This window comes from Oncorhynchus kisutch, linkage group LG20, assembly GCF_002021735.2.
Source record: "Oncorhynchus kisutch isolate 150728-3 linkage group LG20, Okis_V2, whole genome shotgun sequence".
NCBI lineage: Eukaryota > Metazoa > Chordata > Actinopteri > Salmoniformes > Salmonidae > Oncorhynchus > Oncorhynchus kisutch.
In genome coordinates, this window is record NC_034193.2 from 41,722,282 (window position 1) to 41,741,683 (window position 19,402).

General features: G+C 46.1%; 1 protein-coding gene across 4 annotated transcripts in view; it reads left to right on the forward strand.

Moving 5' to 3' along the window:
- The window catches only part of LOC109865717 (E3 ubiquitin-protein ligase SMURF2), a 76,577-nt gene extending 57,175 nt beyond the window's left edge, over positions 1–19,402 (forward strand). For 2 of the 4 annotated variants that reach the window (XM_020454102.2, XM_020454104.2), the window contains exons 12-20: positions 1,901–2,114; positions 4,221–4,324; positions 4,651–4,765; positions 5,129–5,307; positions 11,798–11,935; positions 13,050–13,170; positions 13,434–13,635; positions 16,233–16,308; positions 16,722–19,397. In XM_020454102.2, coding sequence (XP_020309691.1) covers positions 1,901–2,114; positions 4,221–4,324; positions 4,651–4,765; positions 5,129–5,307; positions 11,798–11,935; positions 13,050–13,170; positions 13,434–13,635; positions 16,233–16,308; positions 16,722–16,821 — 1,249 coding nt within the window. In that variant the 3' untranslated portion in view covers positions 16,822–19,397. Of the gene's footprint in view, positions 1–1,897; positions 2,115–4,220; positions 4,325–4,650; positions 4,766–5,128; positions 5,308–11,797; positions 11,936–13,049; positions 13,171–13,433; positions 13,636–16,232; positions 16,309–16,721 lie in introns of all 4 variants that reach the window. The other 2 variants (XM_020454103.2, XM_020454101.2) reach the window with 2 other exon arrangements.

Below are 19,402 nucleotides of genomic sequence, written 5' to 3' on the forward strand. Positions count from 1 at the left end.
CACTCCTTTGTGGGTAGTAGTCAGCACAACAGCGCCTCTTGGACGACCCTTGGTGGCCTTCTCCCCGCTGTTCACGCAAAGTGTAAAGGGAGAGGGAGGTTATAGCGAGGTAGTACGCCCAGCTCAATAAAGGAGCTTTTGATTCGCTGGGACCTCGGGTACCAAACCTGTGCCAACTTCAGGATTGTGACCGCTTCGGTCCAGCGAATCCTGTTCTGGCAACGATCGCTCTCGCCTCGCCTCGTTCGTCTACCTTGGAATAACAATAATACTCCTAGATTGAATTTTAAAGTTTGTCTTTCTACCCGGATAGTCGTATTTCATCGAGGCTGGTCACAGAAAGGAACCCTCGACTCTTTCCCCTCGTGTGTCTCCGCGCCAGAGTGATTTTTGACTGAGCCCACTTGTACTGCTATATTTACAGTTAGAAATATGCCGAGGTCATTCTGAATCTGGAACCCGAGACGCCGAACTATGCCTGAAACTTATTTTTAATTACATTGCGCGCCCTCAACGAAAACGTTCAAATTATGCTTTATTATATGGTTCAAGGGCTTCCTAACCCGAGCCAAGAGAAACTCATTCCATTTTGTTAAAGGGCCTCTTTTTTTCCGTGTGTATGTGTGTGTGTCTTCCTAAAGTGGTTTTCAGCCCTGCGAGCCGAGCCTTACCCTCACTTTGACATGGAAGGGCCTCGACGCTGCCAATAAAATAAATACCAGCTGACTTGATTATACAGGGATACGGACCGGCGGAACACTGAGCCTGTTTAGTTTGGAGAACTCCAAATATAACACGCATTTTTTTTCTTTTTTCCACCCCTGAAGAATGAGGGAGTGACAGGGTGAACGAGGGTGTGTGTGTGTGAGTGTGGGTGGGTGGGTGTTTGGGTGGCTATGTTCTGTTCTGCCTGTGGCCTCCCCTCTCAGACACCGGTTTAAAGAACTCCCTCTCTGTGAACCACCTTTGTTTGGCTACAACTGTACTGCTACTGGACAGTAGGTCTTTTTATTAGGACCTCTGTCTTCTGTACCGTCCTGTTGGAGACTCTGGCCCTTTTGGGAGGGTGTGTGTGTGTGTAACAATCCCATACGGGCATAGATTGACGTGGGTACAGAGCCAGGGCAGCGGTGGCCCCAGCCGCGGTTAGCCAGGGGCAGGGTGGCAGAGGGCACCGATGAAAGGCGCCAGTTTCACTTTGAAGGCACTTTGAGGCTTTAAAGAGGAAACGGAGGTGTCTTACAAAGCGAAGGCTGCGTGTTTAATTAGTCTGCCAGCACTGAAATGAGAGGGAAGGAGATGAGGAGGAGGAGGAGGTGGTGGCGGAGGGCAGAAGGCACAGACGGACCACAACTCCCTCTGTCTACAACGAGCTGAGAGCCCAGAGGCGCCAGCCACCAGCACCTCACAACACTTACCTTTGTGTGCCTCTATTTTCTCTCTCTCTTTCTCTTGGCCCTGTGGTAATACCACCTTGATGCCCAGTGAAGTCCCAGTCTAGCCAAAGATCTAGCTCAGATTGACTCTTCTGAGATGAGAAAGAGTGGAGGATGAGGTGGGAGGGCGCAGGGGTTTCTATTAAGTTTCAGTTAGTGCTTAGAGGGCTTGTCGGAAGTCCCAAGGTTTCCCTGGGGGGGTTCATTTGCACCCATATACACATTTAACCCCGTATTCTCCACAGTCCACACCACCTCTCTCTTGCTCTCTGTCTCTCTATTCAAATTCAAAACGAACTGCCTTGCCATTTTAACGGAGCAGTCCACTATTGCCAAAATAGTGGAGCGAGACAGAGAGAGAAAGATGGTGTTAATCATTTCATTCCATGTGTTACAATTGTCTTGTTTGCAAATCTTTTACTGTTTAACATACGAGCATTTCTGCTCGTCTCCCTCCCCAGTAGTCGTCAGTCGAATCAGTTGAAGGAGCAGCAGCCCCCCGCGCAGGTCCCGGCGTTGTCCCCGGCCCAGCTCCCCGAGGAGGCCGAGTGCCTCACCGTGCCCAAGTACAAGAGGGACCTGGTCCAGAAGCTCAAGATCCTCCGGCAGGAGCTGTCCAATCAGCAGCCCCAGGCAGGCCACTGTCGCATCGAGGTCTGCCGCGAGGAGATCTTTGAGGTAAACTGATTGGGGGGGGGGGGGGCCTTGTGTGAAAACCCTGTCCAGGTGTGTGATGGACGGCTTCATTTTATACTGGATCATAATGGATTGCATGTTCATGTAGATAGGTAGTGCTTTACATTGAGAGGCGTAACTCACTCATCCGCTACAAGTCAAGAATACTTTTTATAGTAGGCTGCACAAACCTTCCTAATATTGACTTGCACCTCCCCCTTGCTTTTGCCCTCAGAACGAACAGCCTCAATTAGTCGGGGCATGGACTCTAGATGGTGTCGAAAGCGTTCCACAGGGATGCTGACTCCAATGCTTCTCACAGCTGTGTCAAGTTGGCTGGATGTCCTTTGGGTGGAGGACCATTCTTGATGGACGTGGGAAACTGTTGAGCGTGGAGAAACCCAGCAGCGCTGCAGTTCTTGACAACCCTGTGATCCTAGGCACATACTACTATACCCCATTCAAAGGCACTTCAGTTTTTTGTCTTGCCCATTCACCCGCTGAATGGCACACATACACAATCCATGTCTACAAGGCTTAAACATCCTCCTTTAACTTGACTCCTCCCCTACGCTGATTGAAGTGGACTTAACAATTGGCATCAGTAAGGGATCAGACTATGGTCACTTTGTCATGGAAAGAGCAGGTGCTCTTAATGTTTTGTACACCGTGTACACACTCAAAGGCATACATGTAAAAATGGCACATGCAATAGTACACTGCATGCTCATACACCCAAACAAGTGTTTATACTGAAGAAAAATAAGAAAATATATATATCTATATAAACATACTTACACACTCTGTTACAAGTCTACAAACATGCACACCCATACGATTTATAGGTTGCTTTGCATCTATTTACAGTCTGCAAGAAAAGGCCTACTACAACTGAGCAGTAATACCCCCAAATTCGTTACGATTTGCAGTAAAAACCAGAGAGGAAAAAGGCCCTTTCAAACACCAGTTTCCTCTTTCTTTCGCCTCCTCCAATCATCTGTTCTTCCGCGGCAAGGCATTCTTTCAGGATGATTTCAGCAGTTAAAAGTGGGGGGAAGGAGGGGAGGGGATAGAGGGAGGAAGGAAGGACCTAGTGGCAAGTTTTGGGGACGGACATCTTTCGCCAGTACAATTTGAGCAAATGAAGAAGAAAAAATTATGCCTTCATCCTGGGGACGTAACAGCCACGGGGACACGATGTGCAAGAAAGCAAAGTGAGCGTGCGCCCGTGTGTGTGTGGCGCGCCCTGCCTGCGATTTCAACAGGGACTGGTGGCATTGTTCACCACTGACCAGTGCACTGTAATTTCCTAACTAATAACCCTCGCTTCACTCTCCTGCTTCTCCTCGAGCCTGCTTCCTGTGCTTTGCTGCGTTCACCGTTGCAACACTCCTCACAGCTCTGTGCTGTGGTGGCAGGAGTTTTGTTTTTGATGGCAGCCCTCCCGAGTTACTCTGGACCCTGATAGAGGAGAGAGAGCGGGGGGGGGGGCGAGAGAAAGCCCTTACGTGACGTAAACGGAGCTAGTGCACGTAAAGCCCACTCACACATGCACTCGCTCTCTTTCCCAGGCACATGTGTCATGGTGTTGGTGCATTCCTGCTGGTTTCTCCCAGACACCACTAGGGCCTAGTCTACCAGGAGAGCGAGAGAACGAGGAGCGGTGTACAGCGCTGTCAAACAGCTCTGGATGGTGAATTGACTCATCTGAGGGAGTATTATGACAATGGTAAATTGTCGACCGCATATTGCTGTACTCTCTGCCCTACTTAAATTATTATTATTTTATATTAAAATAAGGAACAGACTTTACTTGACATTATCAATTGTGGAATTCGGATCCGGAACATTGTAATCCACTGTTGCTCTTACTGCTGCGTAAAACAACAAGCACTGTTTAGAACAGAAACAGCATGATTGAGGGTTGAGTTGAATGGCCTGCAGGTTGGCACATTTTAAGATTAGGGGTGTATTCCGTAGCAAAAATGTTTTGCAGCAAAAACGAGAGTTTATATTTGACCAATTCAGGTAGGTTCCTCCCTGTTTGGTTCCGTTTGGTTCCTAGTGAATACACCCAAGGTTAACAGACCCATGTTTGTTGTGTTGCAGGAGTCGTACCGCCAGGTGATGAAGATGCGTCCCAAGGACCTGTGGAAGAGACTGATGGTCAAGTTCAGAGGAGAGGAGGGCCTGGACTACGGAGGAGTGGCCAGGTACTGGAGTCATCCACACCTCCAGGCTGAAACACTGTTTAATAATACCACGAGGTCAACCCATTGAGCAAAATTGTTTTGATCAGTCAATCTATGGTCTTTGTCTTTTCAACCAAAAAGATGCCTTTTCAAAATATTTTCAATGTCTTTTCAACATCTTTTGCTCATAGGGCAGTAGTCCAGAAAGACCTCTGTGGAAATTCACATTCAAAAGCTTGATGCATCAAACAGAATATTTTTGGGGGCATGTGGCCAACATGCAACCCAAAATAATGGTGTTTTTATTATGCCGGTGTCACGTGACTAACAAGATGTCTGTCGTATAGGGAGTGGCTGTACCTGCTGTCCCATGAGATGTTGAACCCCTACTACGGCCTGTTCCAGTACTCCAGAGACGACATCTACACCCTGCAGATCAACCCAGACAGCGCCGTCAACCCGGTGAGAGAGAGAAATAGAGGAGTCAATAGATGCATAGCGAGAGACACATAATAACAGAGAGGAGGATGGAGAACGAGCCACAAGCTGAATTCCTACGAGATGGAGGTTCTTGTAGACTGAAGGAGGTGGAGGAGTAGACACGGGGAGAATCTCAATGACATTTTCTTGATTCCTCGTGTCTGCTCACCACCACCTCAAGCCCATTGGATGAGAAAGTCAGAGGGGAGGGACCTCGGTATAATAATGATGATAAGCTACATTTATATCACGCTTTTCTCTACAACCCAATAGTAATCACACTCGCACACAAAATAAGCATCGATGGCCAACCTCAAAACTCATCTCTCCTTTCTTTTTCTCCAGGAGCACCTGTCCTACTTCCACTTTGTGGGTCGTATCATGGGCATGGCGGTGTTCCACGGCCACTACATAGACGGGGGCTTCACCCTGCCCTTCTACAAACAGCTGCTGGGGAAACCCATCACCCTGGACGACATGGAGTCAGTGGACCCGGACCTCCACAACAGCCTGGTCTGGATCCTGTGAGTAGGAGACACCGACGACACGTACAGGGGCTCTGACACGCGTTTTGGTCGCATATGCGCCTAAATATTTTGCTGTGCGACTTGGAAATTTCAATCTGGGAGCACCAGTGCACCTAGGAGGGAAGAAGTCTGATAATAATTGTTGTAATGATTAGGCTTCACTGTGCCGCTGTTTCCGAGTGGCCTAGAGAGGGGGAAAAAATGGTTATGGTCTCCAGCGTAAAACTGTTCAGAAATTGTGATCCGTATTACCCGCGCAATGTTTTTTTCCTTCTATTGCACGTTGGCGCTGCAGCTGGAAGCTTCTCCAGTGACGGGACGCATTTTACCTTCATAGACCCTGGGCCATTCTAAAACGACTCGCGTGCCGTTAACACCTTAGCTAGCTAACGACCTGGTAACTTTATCAGTATATGCAAACATTTGGCGGCACAGAAAGAATGGAAAAGGGATAGCTTCTTCAGGAGATCATAGCAATGAATGAATGACTGATTTGCATGTTGTCACTCCAGAAGGTCACTGACATTCTTATTAAAGTGACAGTATAATTTTCAATGTAATGCATCTCAGTAGGAAACGGTGCTTTTTCCACAATGTAAAAACCTAATATTCCACAAATTACTTTGTCATTTGAATGACTGGGATTCGCATCAACATTTGAGCTTTTATCATAAACAAATACATGTGCATGTGCTTCAAAACTAACTAGAATTCATATAGGCCCAATAACGGCTGCTCCAGAGTTCAATGGCGGCGAGCTTTACACAACTCCAGCCGACTCTTGGCATTGTGCATGGTGATCTTAGGCTTGTGTGCGGCTGCTCGGCCGTGGAAACCCATTTCGTGAAGCTCCCAGCGAGCAGTTCTTGTGCTGACATTGCTTCCAGAGGCAGTTTGGAACTCTGTTGTAACAGAAGGTTTTTTACGCTCTGTGTGCTTCAGCACTCGGTGGTCCCGTTCTGTTTATTTTATTTTATTTATTTCACCTTTATTTAACCAGGTAGGCTAGTTGAGAACACCTTTATTTAACCAGGTAGGCTAGTTGAGAACACCTTTATTTAACCAGGTAGGCTAGTTGAGAACAAGTTCTCATTTACAACTGCGACCTGGCCAAGATAAAGCATAGCAGTGTGAGCAGACAACAAAGAGTTACACATGGAGTAAACAATTAACATGTCAATAACACAGTAGAAACCAAAGGGGGAGTCTATATACAATGTGTGCAAAAGGCATGAGGAGGTAGGCAAATAATTACAATTTTGCAGATTAACACTGGAGTGATGAATGATCAGATGGTCATGTACAGGTAGAGATATTGGTGTGCAAAAGAGCAGAAAAGTAAATAAATAAAAACAGTATGGGGATGAGGTAGGTGAAAAAGGGTGGGCTATTTACCAATAGACTATGTACAGCTGCAGCGATCGGTTAGCTGCTCAGATAGCTGATGTTTGAAGTTGGTGAGGGAGATAAAAGTCTCCAACTTCAGCGATTTTTGCAATTCGTTCCAGTCACAGGCAGCAGAGTACTGGAACGAAAGGCGGCCAAATGAGGTGTTGGCTTTAGGGATGATCAGTGAGATACACCTGCTGGAGCGCGTGCTACGGATGGGTGTTGCCATCGTGACCAGTGAGCTGAGATAAGGCGGAGCTTTACCTAGCATGGACTTGTAGATGACCTGGAGCCAGTGGGTCTGGCGACGAATATGTAGCGAGGGCCAGCCGACTAGAGCATACAAGTCGCAGTAGAGGGTGGTATAAGGTGCTTTAGTGACGAAACGGATGGCACTGTGATAGACTGCATCCAGTTTGCTGAGTAGAGTGTTGGAAGCCATTTTGTAGATGACATCGCCGAAGTCGAGGATCGGTAGGATAGTCAGTTTTACTAGGGTAAGCTTGGCGGCGTGAGTGAAGGAGGCTTTGTTGCGGAATAGAAAGCCGACTCTTGATTTGATTTTCGATTGGAGATGTTTGATATGAGTCTGGAAGGAGAGTTTGCAGTCTAGCCAGACACCTAGGTACTTATAGACGTCCACATATTCTAGGTCGGAACCATCCAGGGTGGTGATGCTAGTCGGGCATGCGGGTGCAGGCAGCGACCGGTTGAAAAGCATGCATTTGGTTTTACTAGCGTTTAAGAGCAGTTGGAGGCCACGGAAGGAGTGTTGTATGGCATTGAAGCTTGTTTGGAGGTTAGATAGCACAGTGTCCAAAGACGGGCCGAAGGTATATAGAATGGTGTCGTCTGCGTAGAGGTGGATCAGGGAATCGCCCGCAGCAAGAGCAACATCATTGATATACACAGAGAAAAGAGTCGGCCCGAGAATTGAACCCTGTGGCACCCCCATAGAGACTGCCAGAGGACCAGACAGCATGCCCTCCGATTTGACACACTGAACTCTGTCTGCAAAGTAATTGGTGAACCAGGCAAGGCAGTCATCCGAAAAACCGAGGCTCCTGAGTCTGCCGATAAGAATATGGTGATTGACAGAGTCGAAAGCCTTGGCAAGGTCGATGAAGACGGCTGCACAGTACTGTCTTTTATCGATGGCGGTTATGATATCATTGAGTACCTTGAGTGTGGCTGAGGTGCACCCGTGACCGGCTCGGAAACCAGATTGCACAGCGGAGAAGGTGCGGTGGGATTCGAGATGGTCAGTGACCTGTTTGTTGACTTGGCTTTCGAAGACCTTAGATAGGCAGGGCAGGATGGATATAGGTCTGTAACAGTTTGGGTCCAGGGTGTCTCCCCCTTTGAAGAGGGGGATGACTGCGGCAGCTTTCCAATCCTTGGGGATCTCAGACGATATGAGAGAGAGGTTGAACAGGCTGGTAATAGGGGTTGCGACAATGGTGGCAGATAGTTTCAGAAATAGAGGGTCCAGATTGTCAAGCCCAGCTGATTTGTACGGGTCCAGGTTTTGCAGCTCTTTCAGAACATCTGCTATCTGGATTTGGTTAAAGGAGAACCTGGAGAGGCTTGGGCGAGGAGCTGCGGGGGGGGCGGAGCTGTTGGCCGAGGTTGAAGTAGCCAGGCGGAAGGCATGGCCAGCCGTTGAGAAATGCTTATTGAAGTTTTCGATAATCATGGATTTATCAGTGGTGACCGTGTTACCTAGCCTCAGTGCAGTGGGCAGCTGGGAGGAGGTGCTCTTGTTCTCCATGGACTTCACGGTGTCCCAGAACTTTTTGGAGTTGGAGCTACAGGATGCAAACTTCTGCCTGAAGAAGCTGGCCTTAGCTTTCCTGACTGACTGCGTCTATTGGTTCCGGACTTCCCTGAACAGTTGCATATCACGGGGACTATTCGATGCTATTGCAGTCCGCCACAGGATGTTTTTGTGCTGGTCGAGGGCAGTCAGGTCTGGGGTGAACCAAGGGCTGTATCTGTTCTTAGTTCTGCATTTTTTGAACGGAGCATGCTTATCTAAAATGGTGAGGAAGTTACTTTTAAAGAATGACCAGGCATCCTCAACTGACGGGATGAGGTCGATGTCCTTCCAGGATACCCGGGCCAGGTCGATTAGAAAGGCCTGCTCACAGAAGTGTTTTAGGGAGCGTTTGACAGTGATGAGGGGTGGTCGTTTGACTGCGGCTCCGTAGCGGATACAGGCAATGAGGCAGTGATCGCTGAGATCCTGGTTGAAGACAGCGGAGGTGTATTTGGAGGGCCAGTTGGTCAGGATGACGTCTATGAGGGTGTCCTTGTTTACAGAGTTAGGGTTGTACCTGGTGGGTTCCTTGATGATTTGTGTGAGATTGAGGGCATCTAGCTTAGATTGTAGGACTGGCGAGGTGTTAAGCATATCCCAGTTTAGGTCACCTAACAGAACAAACTCTGAAGCTAGATGGGGGGCGATCAATTCACAAATGGTGTCCAGGGCACAGCTGGGAGCTGAGGGGGGTCGGTAGCAGGCGGCAACCGTGAGAGACTTATTTCTGGAGAGAGTAATTTTCAAAATTAGTAGTTCGAACTGTTTGGGTATGGACCTGGAAAGTATGACATTACTTTGCAGGCTATCTCTGCAGTAAACTGCAACTCCGCCCCCTTTGGCAGTTCTATCTTGACGGAAGATGTTATAGTTGGGTATGGAAATCTCTGAATTGTTGGTGGCCTTCCTGAGCCAGGATTCAGACACAGCAAGGACATCAGGGTTAGCAGAGTGTGCTAAAGCAGTGAGTAAAACAAACTTAGGGAGGAGGCTTCTGATGTTCACATGCATGAAACCAAGGCTTTTTCGATCACAGAAGTCAACAAATGAGGGTGCCTGGGGACATGCAGGGCCTGGGTTTACCTCCACATCACCTGCGGAACAGAGAAGGAGTAGTATGAGGGTGCGGCTAAAGGCTATCAAAACTGGTCGCCTAGAGCGTTGGGGACAGAGAATAAGAGGAGCAGGTTTCTGGGCATGGTAGAATATATTCAGGGCATAATGCGCAGACAGGGGTATGGTGGGGTGCGGGTACAGCAGAGGTAAGCCCAGGCACTGGGTGATGATGAGGGAGGTTGTATCTCTGGACATGCTGGTAGTAATGGGTGAGGTCACCGCATGTGTGGGAGGTGGGACAAAGGAGTTATCAGGGGCTTGAAGAGTGGAACTAGGGGCTCCATTGTGAACTAAAACAATGATAACTAACCTGAACAACAGTATACAAGGCATATTGACATTTGAGAGAGACATACAGCGAGGCATACAGTAATCACAGGTGTTGAATTGGGAAAGCTAGCTAAAACAGTAGGTGAGACAACAGCTAATCAGCTAGCACAACAACAGCAGGTAAAATGGCGTAGACTAGGCAACGGGGCCAACAGATAGAACAAACAAGCAGAATGGAGTACCGTGATTAATGGACAGTCCAGCGTGCATCAGCTATGTAGCCAAGAGATCAGCGTCCAGGGGGCAGCGGTGGATGGGGCAGGGAAGCTGGCCTGGCGAGTGTTATCCAGGTTAAAAAAAACTAACAATGACTAAATAGCTTGTAGCTAGTTAGCTGGTTAGCTTCTGGAGGTTCTTGAGTGTGTTCTAAAAATAAATAAAAAATAATAGCGATTCCGTATCACATTGGGTGAGGCAGGTTTCCGGAAGGTATAAACAAATTAAAAGTCAAAAGAGATAGAAAGTAAATATGGGTCCGGTGAGCGTTTGAGACGCGGCGATTCAGGCGGTTAGCAGGCCTGTGCTAACAAGCTAACAGTTTGTAGGCCAGGGCTAGACAAGGTAGCAGTTAGCGGGCCGGAGCTGGACAAGCTAGCAGTTAGCAGGCCGAATTAGCAAGCAGGGAGATAGCGAGGGCTAGAGAGTTAGCCTTTGGGGGACGTCGCGATGGGTTGAGTCTGTTTATTCCTCTTCATGCGATGACATCGGTAGACAGGTCGTGGGCCCGGGTATTGTAGCTCAGGAGTAGCACAGGTGCTACGGCCGGGCTAGCTTCAAGCTAAGTGGGTGGAAACGCTAGCCAGGAGTAATCCGAGGTTGCGGTTTAGCTAGATAGCTAGTTGCTGAAAAATCCAGCTGAAAGATGTTCCGTTTGCGGTGGGAATCCGGGGATGAAAAATAAATAGGTCCGTTGTGCTCTGGTTAAAGTCGCGTTGTACGAACAGGCGAGAGCTTTCCGAACTACAGGTTAGCTGATGACCGGTTAGCTGGAGACCGCTAGCATACCCGCTGGTTAGCTGGCTAGCTTCAGTTGAGGGGTCCCGAAGTAAATATAAATACTTTAGGAAAAATAGCTACATTGGGTGAGTCGGGTTGCAGGAGAGTATTTGGAAGCTTAGGGTTTAGCAAAATGTTTTCAAAGAGATATGTGGAGAAAATATGTAAAAAACGAAAAATAAACGATATATACAGGGACACGACAGGACAGGACGACCTACTGCTACGCCATCTTGGGAACAAGAGCTTGTTGCTCCTAGAAATTTGACAAACTAACTTGTTGGAAAGTCGGCATCCTATGACAGTGCCATGTTGAAAGTCACTGAGCTCTTCAGTAAGGCCATTCTACTGCCAATGTTGAGCTATGGAGATTGCACGGCTGTGTGCTCCATTTTATACATCTGTCAGCAACGGATGTGGCTGAAATAGCTGAATCCACTCATTTGAAGGGGTGTCCTCGTACTTTTGCATATATAGTGTATAGACCTGGACACACACACAGCGTTGAGGCAGACATCTACAAACACACACACACATACAGATGCTTGCACACAGACACAATTGAACTTACGTGAACCCCCGAAGACATACAATACTGTATGCTGCACAGCCATATACAGTATATTCAGACACACAGGATAGCATGTGTAATGTTTGAGTTTGCACGTGTGGCCGTGAGCTGACAACCTTGAGCTGACCTGTTGGTTGTTTTGTATCCATGAAATGCCACTAAAACACCAGCATGAACCAACTGCTCTCCCATCAAGACTAGCGCCCTCTGTTGACAAGACAGGCTAACATGTCCGACGACTAACATTTCCGTCTTCTCCGCTCCAGGGACAACGACATCACGGGGGTGCTGGACCATACGTTCTGTGTGGAGCACAATGCCTACGGCGAGATCATCCAGCACGAACTGAAGCCCAACGGCAAGACTGTCTCTGTCTCCGAGGACACCAAGAAGGAGTATGTCAGGTACGGGGGAGGAGGAGGCGGCCGCCTGGGTCCCACGCACGCGCACACACAGCCGACACGATTCACACAGCTGACATGTTTCTGTACAGCACTTTGAGATATCAGCTGATGTAAGAAGGGCTATGTAAATAAATTTGATTTGATACACACCGACACCCGACGCGATACACACACACACACAGACACCCGACGCGATACACACACACACAGACACCTGACGCGATACACACACACACAGACACCCGACGCGATACACACACACACACACAGACACCCGACGCGATACACACACACACAGACACCCGACGCGATACACACACACACAGACACCCGACGCGATACACACAGACACCCGACGCGATACACACACACACACACAGCCGACGCGATACACACACACACACAGCCGACACGATACACACACACACACAGCCGACACGATACACACAGCCGACATGTTTCTGTACAGCACTTTGAGATATCAGCTGATGTAATTTGATTTGATACACACACACACAGCCGACACGATACACACACAGCAACCGTCATCACCCCTCAGGTCTGAAGTATACACCTGAAACATACCTTGTGATGGAGGGACATCGTTCCTCTTAGAACCAATGGGGTTAATTTATTATTTGATTTGGTTGGTCTCATTGTGATACAATCTATTTTTCAAGACAGCAGCTGCATGCCAGCCAGTTAGCAGCGCAGTAGTCTCTCCCCCATCCGTAACCGAAGTTAAATCTGTCTGGAACATAGGGGATATGAGGGTGAAGAGGAATAATTCCTCTGGTGCGCTGGTTTTTGCGTCACTGATTATTTGGACGAATCACGATTAAGCAGAGATGGTTGTTACCTGGCATCTTTCAAATTTCAGAAGGGGAGGGATTCGATTGGCTCATAGATGGCCAAGGGTTTCAAAGGACTACGCCTCTCGCACTGAGCCGAATCTCAACCCTCCCCTCCAGAACCCAATCTGAATTTGGTTCTGTCTTTCCAAGATTACCAGCACACCAAAAATACTTATCCCCCAGTCCTGGTTTTGGTTGAACTGCTGTGGGGGTTTCACATGTTGCAATGTTATATTGACTTAGGTCTTCTCTCTTTATAGGCTGTATGTGAACTGGCGTTTCCTCCACGGCATCGAGGCTCAGTTCCTGGCCCTGCAGAAGGGCTTCAACGAGGTCATCCCCCAGCACCTGCTCAAGTCCTTTGACGAGAAGGAACTAGAGGTATGTAGACAGTTGCATATAACATGGTCTAGGAAAGAAATGATTCACTTACTGGAAACATGACATCATTTCTCAAGAGCATACATCTTTGTGTGGGTATCCTGAATAGGGGAGGGGGGGGGGGGTTCCAAGATGAATCTGAGACCTTGGGATATACTTTTGAAATGAAATGAAAGGTGACATCTATCATACTTTTTCCCACGAATATACACCCCTTCAAACCATCTAATCAGCTATGTTCTCCCCTCTCCTCCCTACCCCAGTTGATAGTGTGTGGCCTGGGGAAGATCGACATAGCGGACTGGAAGAGCAACACACGTCTGAAGCACTGCACCACGGACAGCAACGTGGTCAAGTGGTTCTGGAAGGCCGTGGAGTCCTACGACGAGGAGAGGAGGGCCAGACTGCTGCAGTTTGTTACCGGGTCATCTAGAGTCCCACTGCAGGGATTCAAGGCTTTACAAGGTAAAGAGATGGGGGGGGGGGGTGATGTGTTTACAGTGCCTTCAAAAAGTACTGACTTGCCTGGTTAAATAAAGGTAAAAAAAAAAAAAACTGCATTTTGTTGTTACAGCCTGAATTCAAAATGGATTAAATTATATATTTTTTCTCACCCATCTACACACAATACATCTACACACAATACCCCATAATGACTAAGTGAAAAATGTTTGCTAAGTTATGGAAAATTAAATGGCTCATTTACATAAGTATTCACACCCCTGAGTCAATACTTTGTGGAGGCACCTTTGGCAGCAATTACAGCAGTGAGTCTTTCTGGGTAAGTCTCTAAGAGCTTTGCATACCTGGATTATACAATATTTGCACATTATTCTCAATTAAATTCTTCAAGCTCTGTCAAGTTGATGGTTGATCATTGCTGGACGGCCATTTTCAAGTCTTGCCATAGATTTTAAAGCCGATTTTAAGTAAAAACTGTAACTAGGTCACTCGGGAACATGTAATGTCGTCTTGATAAGCAACTCCAGTGTAGATCTGGCCTTGTGTTTTAGGTTATTGTCCTGCTGAAAGGTGAATTCATCTCCCAGTGTCTGGTGGAAAGCAGACTGAACTAGGTTTTCCTATAGCATCTTGCCAGTGCATCGGCAAGGACTCCCTAGTTCTTGCTGATGACAAGCATACCCATAACATGATGCAGCCATCGCCACGATTGAAAATATAACGCTTTGTCATCAGGACATAAAGTTAATTTCTTTGCCACTTTTTTTTGCCGTTTTACTTTAGTGCCACGTTGCAAACAGGATGCATGTTTTGGAATATTTGATTCTGTACAGGCTTCCTTTTCACTCAGTCATTTAGGTTAGTATTGTGGATTAACTACAATGTTGTTGATCCATCCTCAGTTTCTCCTGTCACAGCCATTAAACTCTAACCGTTTTAAAGTCACCGTTGGCCTCATGTTAGGAAGGACACCTCTGTCTTTGTAGTGACTGGGTCTATTGATACACCATCCAAAGTGTAATTAATAACTTCACCATGCTACCATCTACCAATGGGAACCCTTCTTTGCGAGGCATTGGAAAACCTCCCTGGTCTTTGTGGTTGAATATGTTTGAAATTCACAGCTCGACTGAGGGACCTTACGGATAATTGTATGTGTTGGGTACAGAGATGAGGTAGTCATTCAAACATCATGTTAATCGCTCTCTTTATTATACAGAGTGAGTCCATGTGATTTGTTAAGCACATTTTTACTCCTTTACTTATTCAGGCTTGCCATAACAAAGGGGTGTAATACTTATTGACACCAGACATTTCAGCTTAATTTTTAAAAATTAGTTAAAAATTCCTCTGACGTTATGGGGTGTTGTGTGTAGGCTAGTTACACAAGATCTCAATTTTAATCCATTTTAAATTCAGACTGTAACCCAACAAAATCTGTCAAAAGTCAAGGGGTGTGAATACTTTCTGAAGGCACTGTAAGTATCTCTAGCTTTTAAAACAATTACATTTGTTTTCTTTGATCTCCACTATCCTACCAATTGTATCTACAGTGAATAGGATTCACCATCTTCATCGATTGTTTTCATAATTTATCTGCAGATTATTGACCAAAAAGCCTACCGGTATACAAATTATGGAGCCAGATGAACGGCTCAGTAAGCCTGTGCTCTTGCACGTCATGGCTGCATATGAAACACGCAAAAGAAAAAATATGAATGTGCCAGGAAACAATAGGTGGTGGATTTCGACTCATCGTTACCACATTTTATAAGGGACGTGCAAATTGACTCGTAGACGATGGAAGAGCATCAGGCTCTCTCCCACTGTGTAAAGAAATTTGACTGTAACCACAGCGTACACAACACACACACCCAGGTACCGGGAGGCGGGACAGACAAACGAGCAGGGCTTCCTTGTCATCGCTCACTTTGTGACTGACAGGCGCTTGTCCTATCAATAGATCGCTAGAATGTTTTTAATATATTTTCTGACTTGTAAAAAAAATAAGTTGCTTAATTAATTGAAGTGGAAAAAGTACCTGGCTGAAAGTGAGTTTGTAACTGGCTATATAGCCGACACTAGTGGAAAACACTGTGCGAGTCTCTGACTGCCGGAGTTGACCCCGTCTTCATGACAGAGTCGTGGTCGACCTCAGTTGGTTTGGTTAAATCCAGACAGACAGGAAGCCCTGGGGGAACAGAAGACCTCAGAGTGCAGCTGTGTGTGTTTCGCAGTGTGCGTGTTTGAGAGTTGATCTTTCTGTTCAAGCCGTGCGTGCCCGTGTGAGAGAGTCTGTGTGTGTGTGTGTGTGTGTGTGTGCCTGCCTGTGAGTCTCTGTCAGTCTGTCTGTCTGTCTGTGTCTGAGGCCAACCCAGCTGTCTTTCTGTATGAAAATATACAGTATATAAAATATACACCCAGTCTTGTGTTAAAACATCAGCCATGTTTGTTCACGTTCTAAACACTGAGTTCAACTGGTCAACTGTCCTGAACTGTCTGACTTCTGTGTGTCGAGAAATATAATGATGGACAGCCTGAGAATTTATGATGACTCTCTTTTTCTCTCTCTCTCTCTCTGTGTGTGTGTGACCCTCCAGGTGCCGCGGGGCCCAGGCTCTTCACCATCCACCAGATCGATGCCAACACCAACAATCTACCCAAAGCCCACACCTGGTGAGTACAGTTACTGTACCACTGCTCCACTTAGACACACAGATACACACTGCTACAAGAATGCTACTCCATACATTTAACAACATATTCTTAATTACAATGACCTGTCAATGAGGCAAAGCCATGTTATGAAAGGGTGTCCAATCTCCCAACTAATATGGTTTTACCGGTCTTAAATGCATGTCCAAATCCAATATTAATGTTTTGTATGTAGCACGATTTAAAGAGAATTATTGAAATGCTTGTTGGCGTCAATTCATCCCGTAATGGATGGGTTGCCTGCCAACTGGCGATTTGACACGAAAATAAAATGTCATTCATTTATCGATGGATAAAGGTTCTTCAAAACTGTCCTTTCAAACCTAAAATGTACTCCTCTCTCTTCCAAACTCTTTCTCTCCCTCTCTGTCCAGCTTTAACCGGATTGACGTTCCCGCCTACGAGCACTATGACAAGCTGTACGACAAGCTGCTGACAGCCATCGAGGAGACGTGTGGCTTTGCGGTGGAATGAGTGACATCAGTGGGGAAGTGTGTGTGTGTGTGTGTGTGTGTGTGTGTGTCAGCGTGTGTGTATTTTGTGCAGTCAGCGCAGCAAGACTATAGACTCTGCTGTCACCACGAGAACCCTGCAACGTTCAGGCACGCCCATGAGGATTGTGACCACACCCCTTTCTGCTGCCCAGTTCCCCAGGACAGTATGGAGACCGACTGCAGAAGGACAGAGACTGAGAGGCAGACCACACGGGAATCCTCTCCTCTCTCTCACTGCATTCTTTTTTTTTTCTTTCTTTAAAAAAAAATATCACTTCCCTTTTCAGCTGCTACAGAGGAGTGACGATTACATACCTTGAAACCCTGTGAGAATGCCAGCTTTTATTTAGTTTTTTAAGTTTTCTTTTTGTAATAGCTTGTATGTAATTGGTGGTGAAAGCCACAGAACAACCGGTTTTGTGTTGGACCGGGAGTTTTTCCTGACCGAAGAAAACTCTGGTCCCTAGTATGTGCGTTCCGTGAAAGCACTTTATATTTTCTTTTTTTTGTGGGTCGTCTGGTGCGATCGAATGCCAAGGTCCAGACTGCAACGAGAGTATTTTTGAGAAGTTATGTTGTCTTTGGCCTGGGGGAGAGAAATATGAAGGTCCACACTGAGTAGATGACTAGGGCCAGGGGGGGGGTTCCTGACCATGAGCTAACCAGGAGAAACTAGGTCTTACTGATGACCAATACAGTCTCACACAGCTAACTTCCTGCCACCTCTTGACATCAAAAGCTAATAGACATGCTAACCTGAACACCTAACCCCGTCCAGCTACACATGGAGTAGACCTGTTGCGCTTTGGTGAAAGTCAGTTGAACTTAACGCTAAACATCATTATATCACACTGTACCTTTAAATCACACCATAGAAATTCCTTATCAAACGCTCAGTGGGTCGTTGTCTAGTGAGTGGAACTCTGTCCCAGGGACCAGGCTAGTTGAAAGCAATTCAAGGACGATGTCAGTGTTTTCAAAAGTGACATCCAACCTAAGATGGCAGGATGTTTTTTCCAGTTGCCACTCTAGAGCACTTTACAAACTGAATGGCGACAAAGGACGTGCTTACTTCATATTAAGTTCAAATGAATATACCACGTTTTATTCCAACCATACTGCATTCAATGGAAATATACAGATAAGAAAGTATATCTACCTGTAATTTTGAGTATATATGTGTACAAAAACATACCTATTTTGTATATGGCTTGTTCCTCTTTCTATTCATGTACATGCTAGCATGTTGGTGTTATCACAGACCTCTGTATTCTCAGGTGAAGTCATCTTTCTTTGTGAGGCTGACTTGTGGAAGGGGAGATGATCTTCTGGTTATGGAAGCCGTTGTCAGGTCAAACCCGTGACCCTCTCCTTGAATGCGAGCTGAGTGCATAACCTTTAACCTTTTGGCCAATAAGAGACTGAGGTTGGGCCCAGAGAGTGCTGGAGTTTTTAAGTCTAGAAGGGATACAGCTTTTGTCAAAATGGACGTTTCGTAGAATGAACCTAGCAGGTTATGAGAATTAGGTCAAGGTTAGGGTTAGCTAAAATGCATAGAAAAATCACCTTTTGACACGCTGTATACCATCTAGACATGACCCTAATAGAGCCTCTACCACAACCCTTGCATGAATGGACTTTTTTTTTAAACAATATTTATTTGCTATTATTTTGTCCCTTCTGAGCAAAATGTGTGTTGACATGAGAAAAATTCTGTTGAATGTTTTTTTCTATGCTGCCTGTTTAATAGCAGTGGACGTGGACTATGACCATGGACTGTATTCACCTGTGTACATGCAAAATAAAATAGACCCAATCCAGTGTGATCAAAGGTAAAGCAGATTCTCTTCAGAAAGACAACTATCAAGTATCCTAGAAATTGTGCTTTTGCACAGTATAAGATATTGTTCATATGGTGGATCACAAGCAACCTTTTAATTTGACAGAAAATGAATAAAATGCATTTAAAAAACATTATTTTTTTGCACACGCAGACTTGTGTTGCCGTTATAATCAGCAACTTCCATCTATTTACAAAATAGTTCATGGACTGATTGACTTTTTATGTAGATATATACGCGTGTAGATATGCACACATAGAGCTCATGTCCAGTGTGCGCACACAGTACTGTTTTCTGCTATCTACGTCTAACATAATTGACTTTCACTCAGTTTCTAGATAATAGATCAGACCATATGGACTGTTGCTTCTTGTAGCATGCTTTGCCAGCCGAGCCCTGTGACATTTAGTCGCCGACCGGTGCAATTTCTCACGTGGTGTAAAACCCACTTTATTCTGTGTGTATGTAAGTATTGTGTGTGTAAATTAGTTTTCTTTTTGCTAAATTTGTCTGAAATTTTAACATTTTTATTTCTCATTTCAGTCTTTTGTATTTATTACAGTGTGTTCATAGTTTTTTCACATCAGCTGCTCTGTGAGCTTCAACTGACACTGTAAATAAGAAAAATAAAAGCGGAAATTATAAACCTCTTGTACCCTTGCAGAAAACAAGCAATAAACTCTATGCTGTTTGGAACTCACAGCATAATGTTTCATAGAA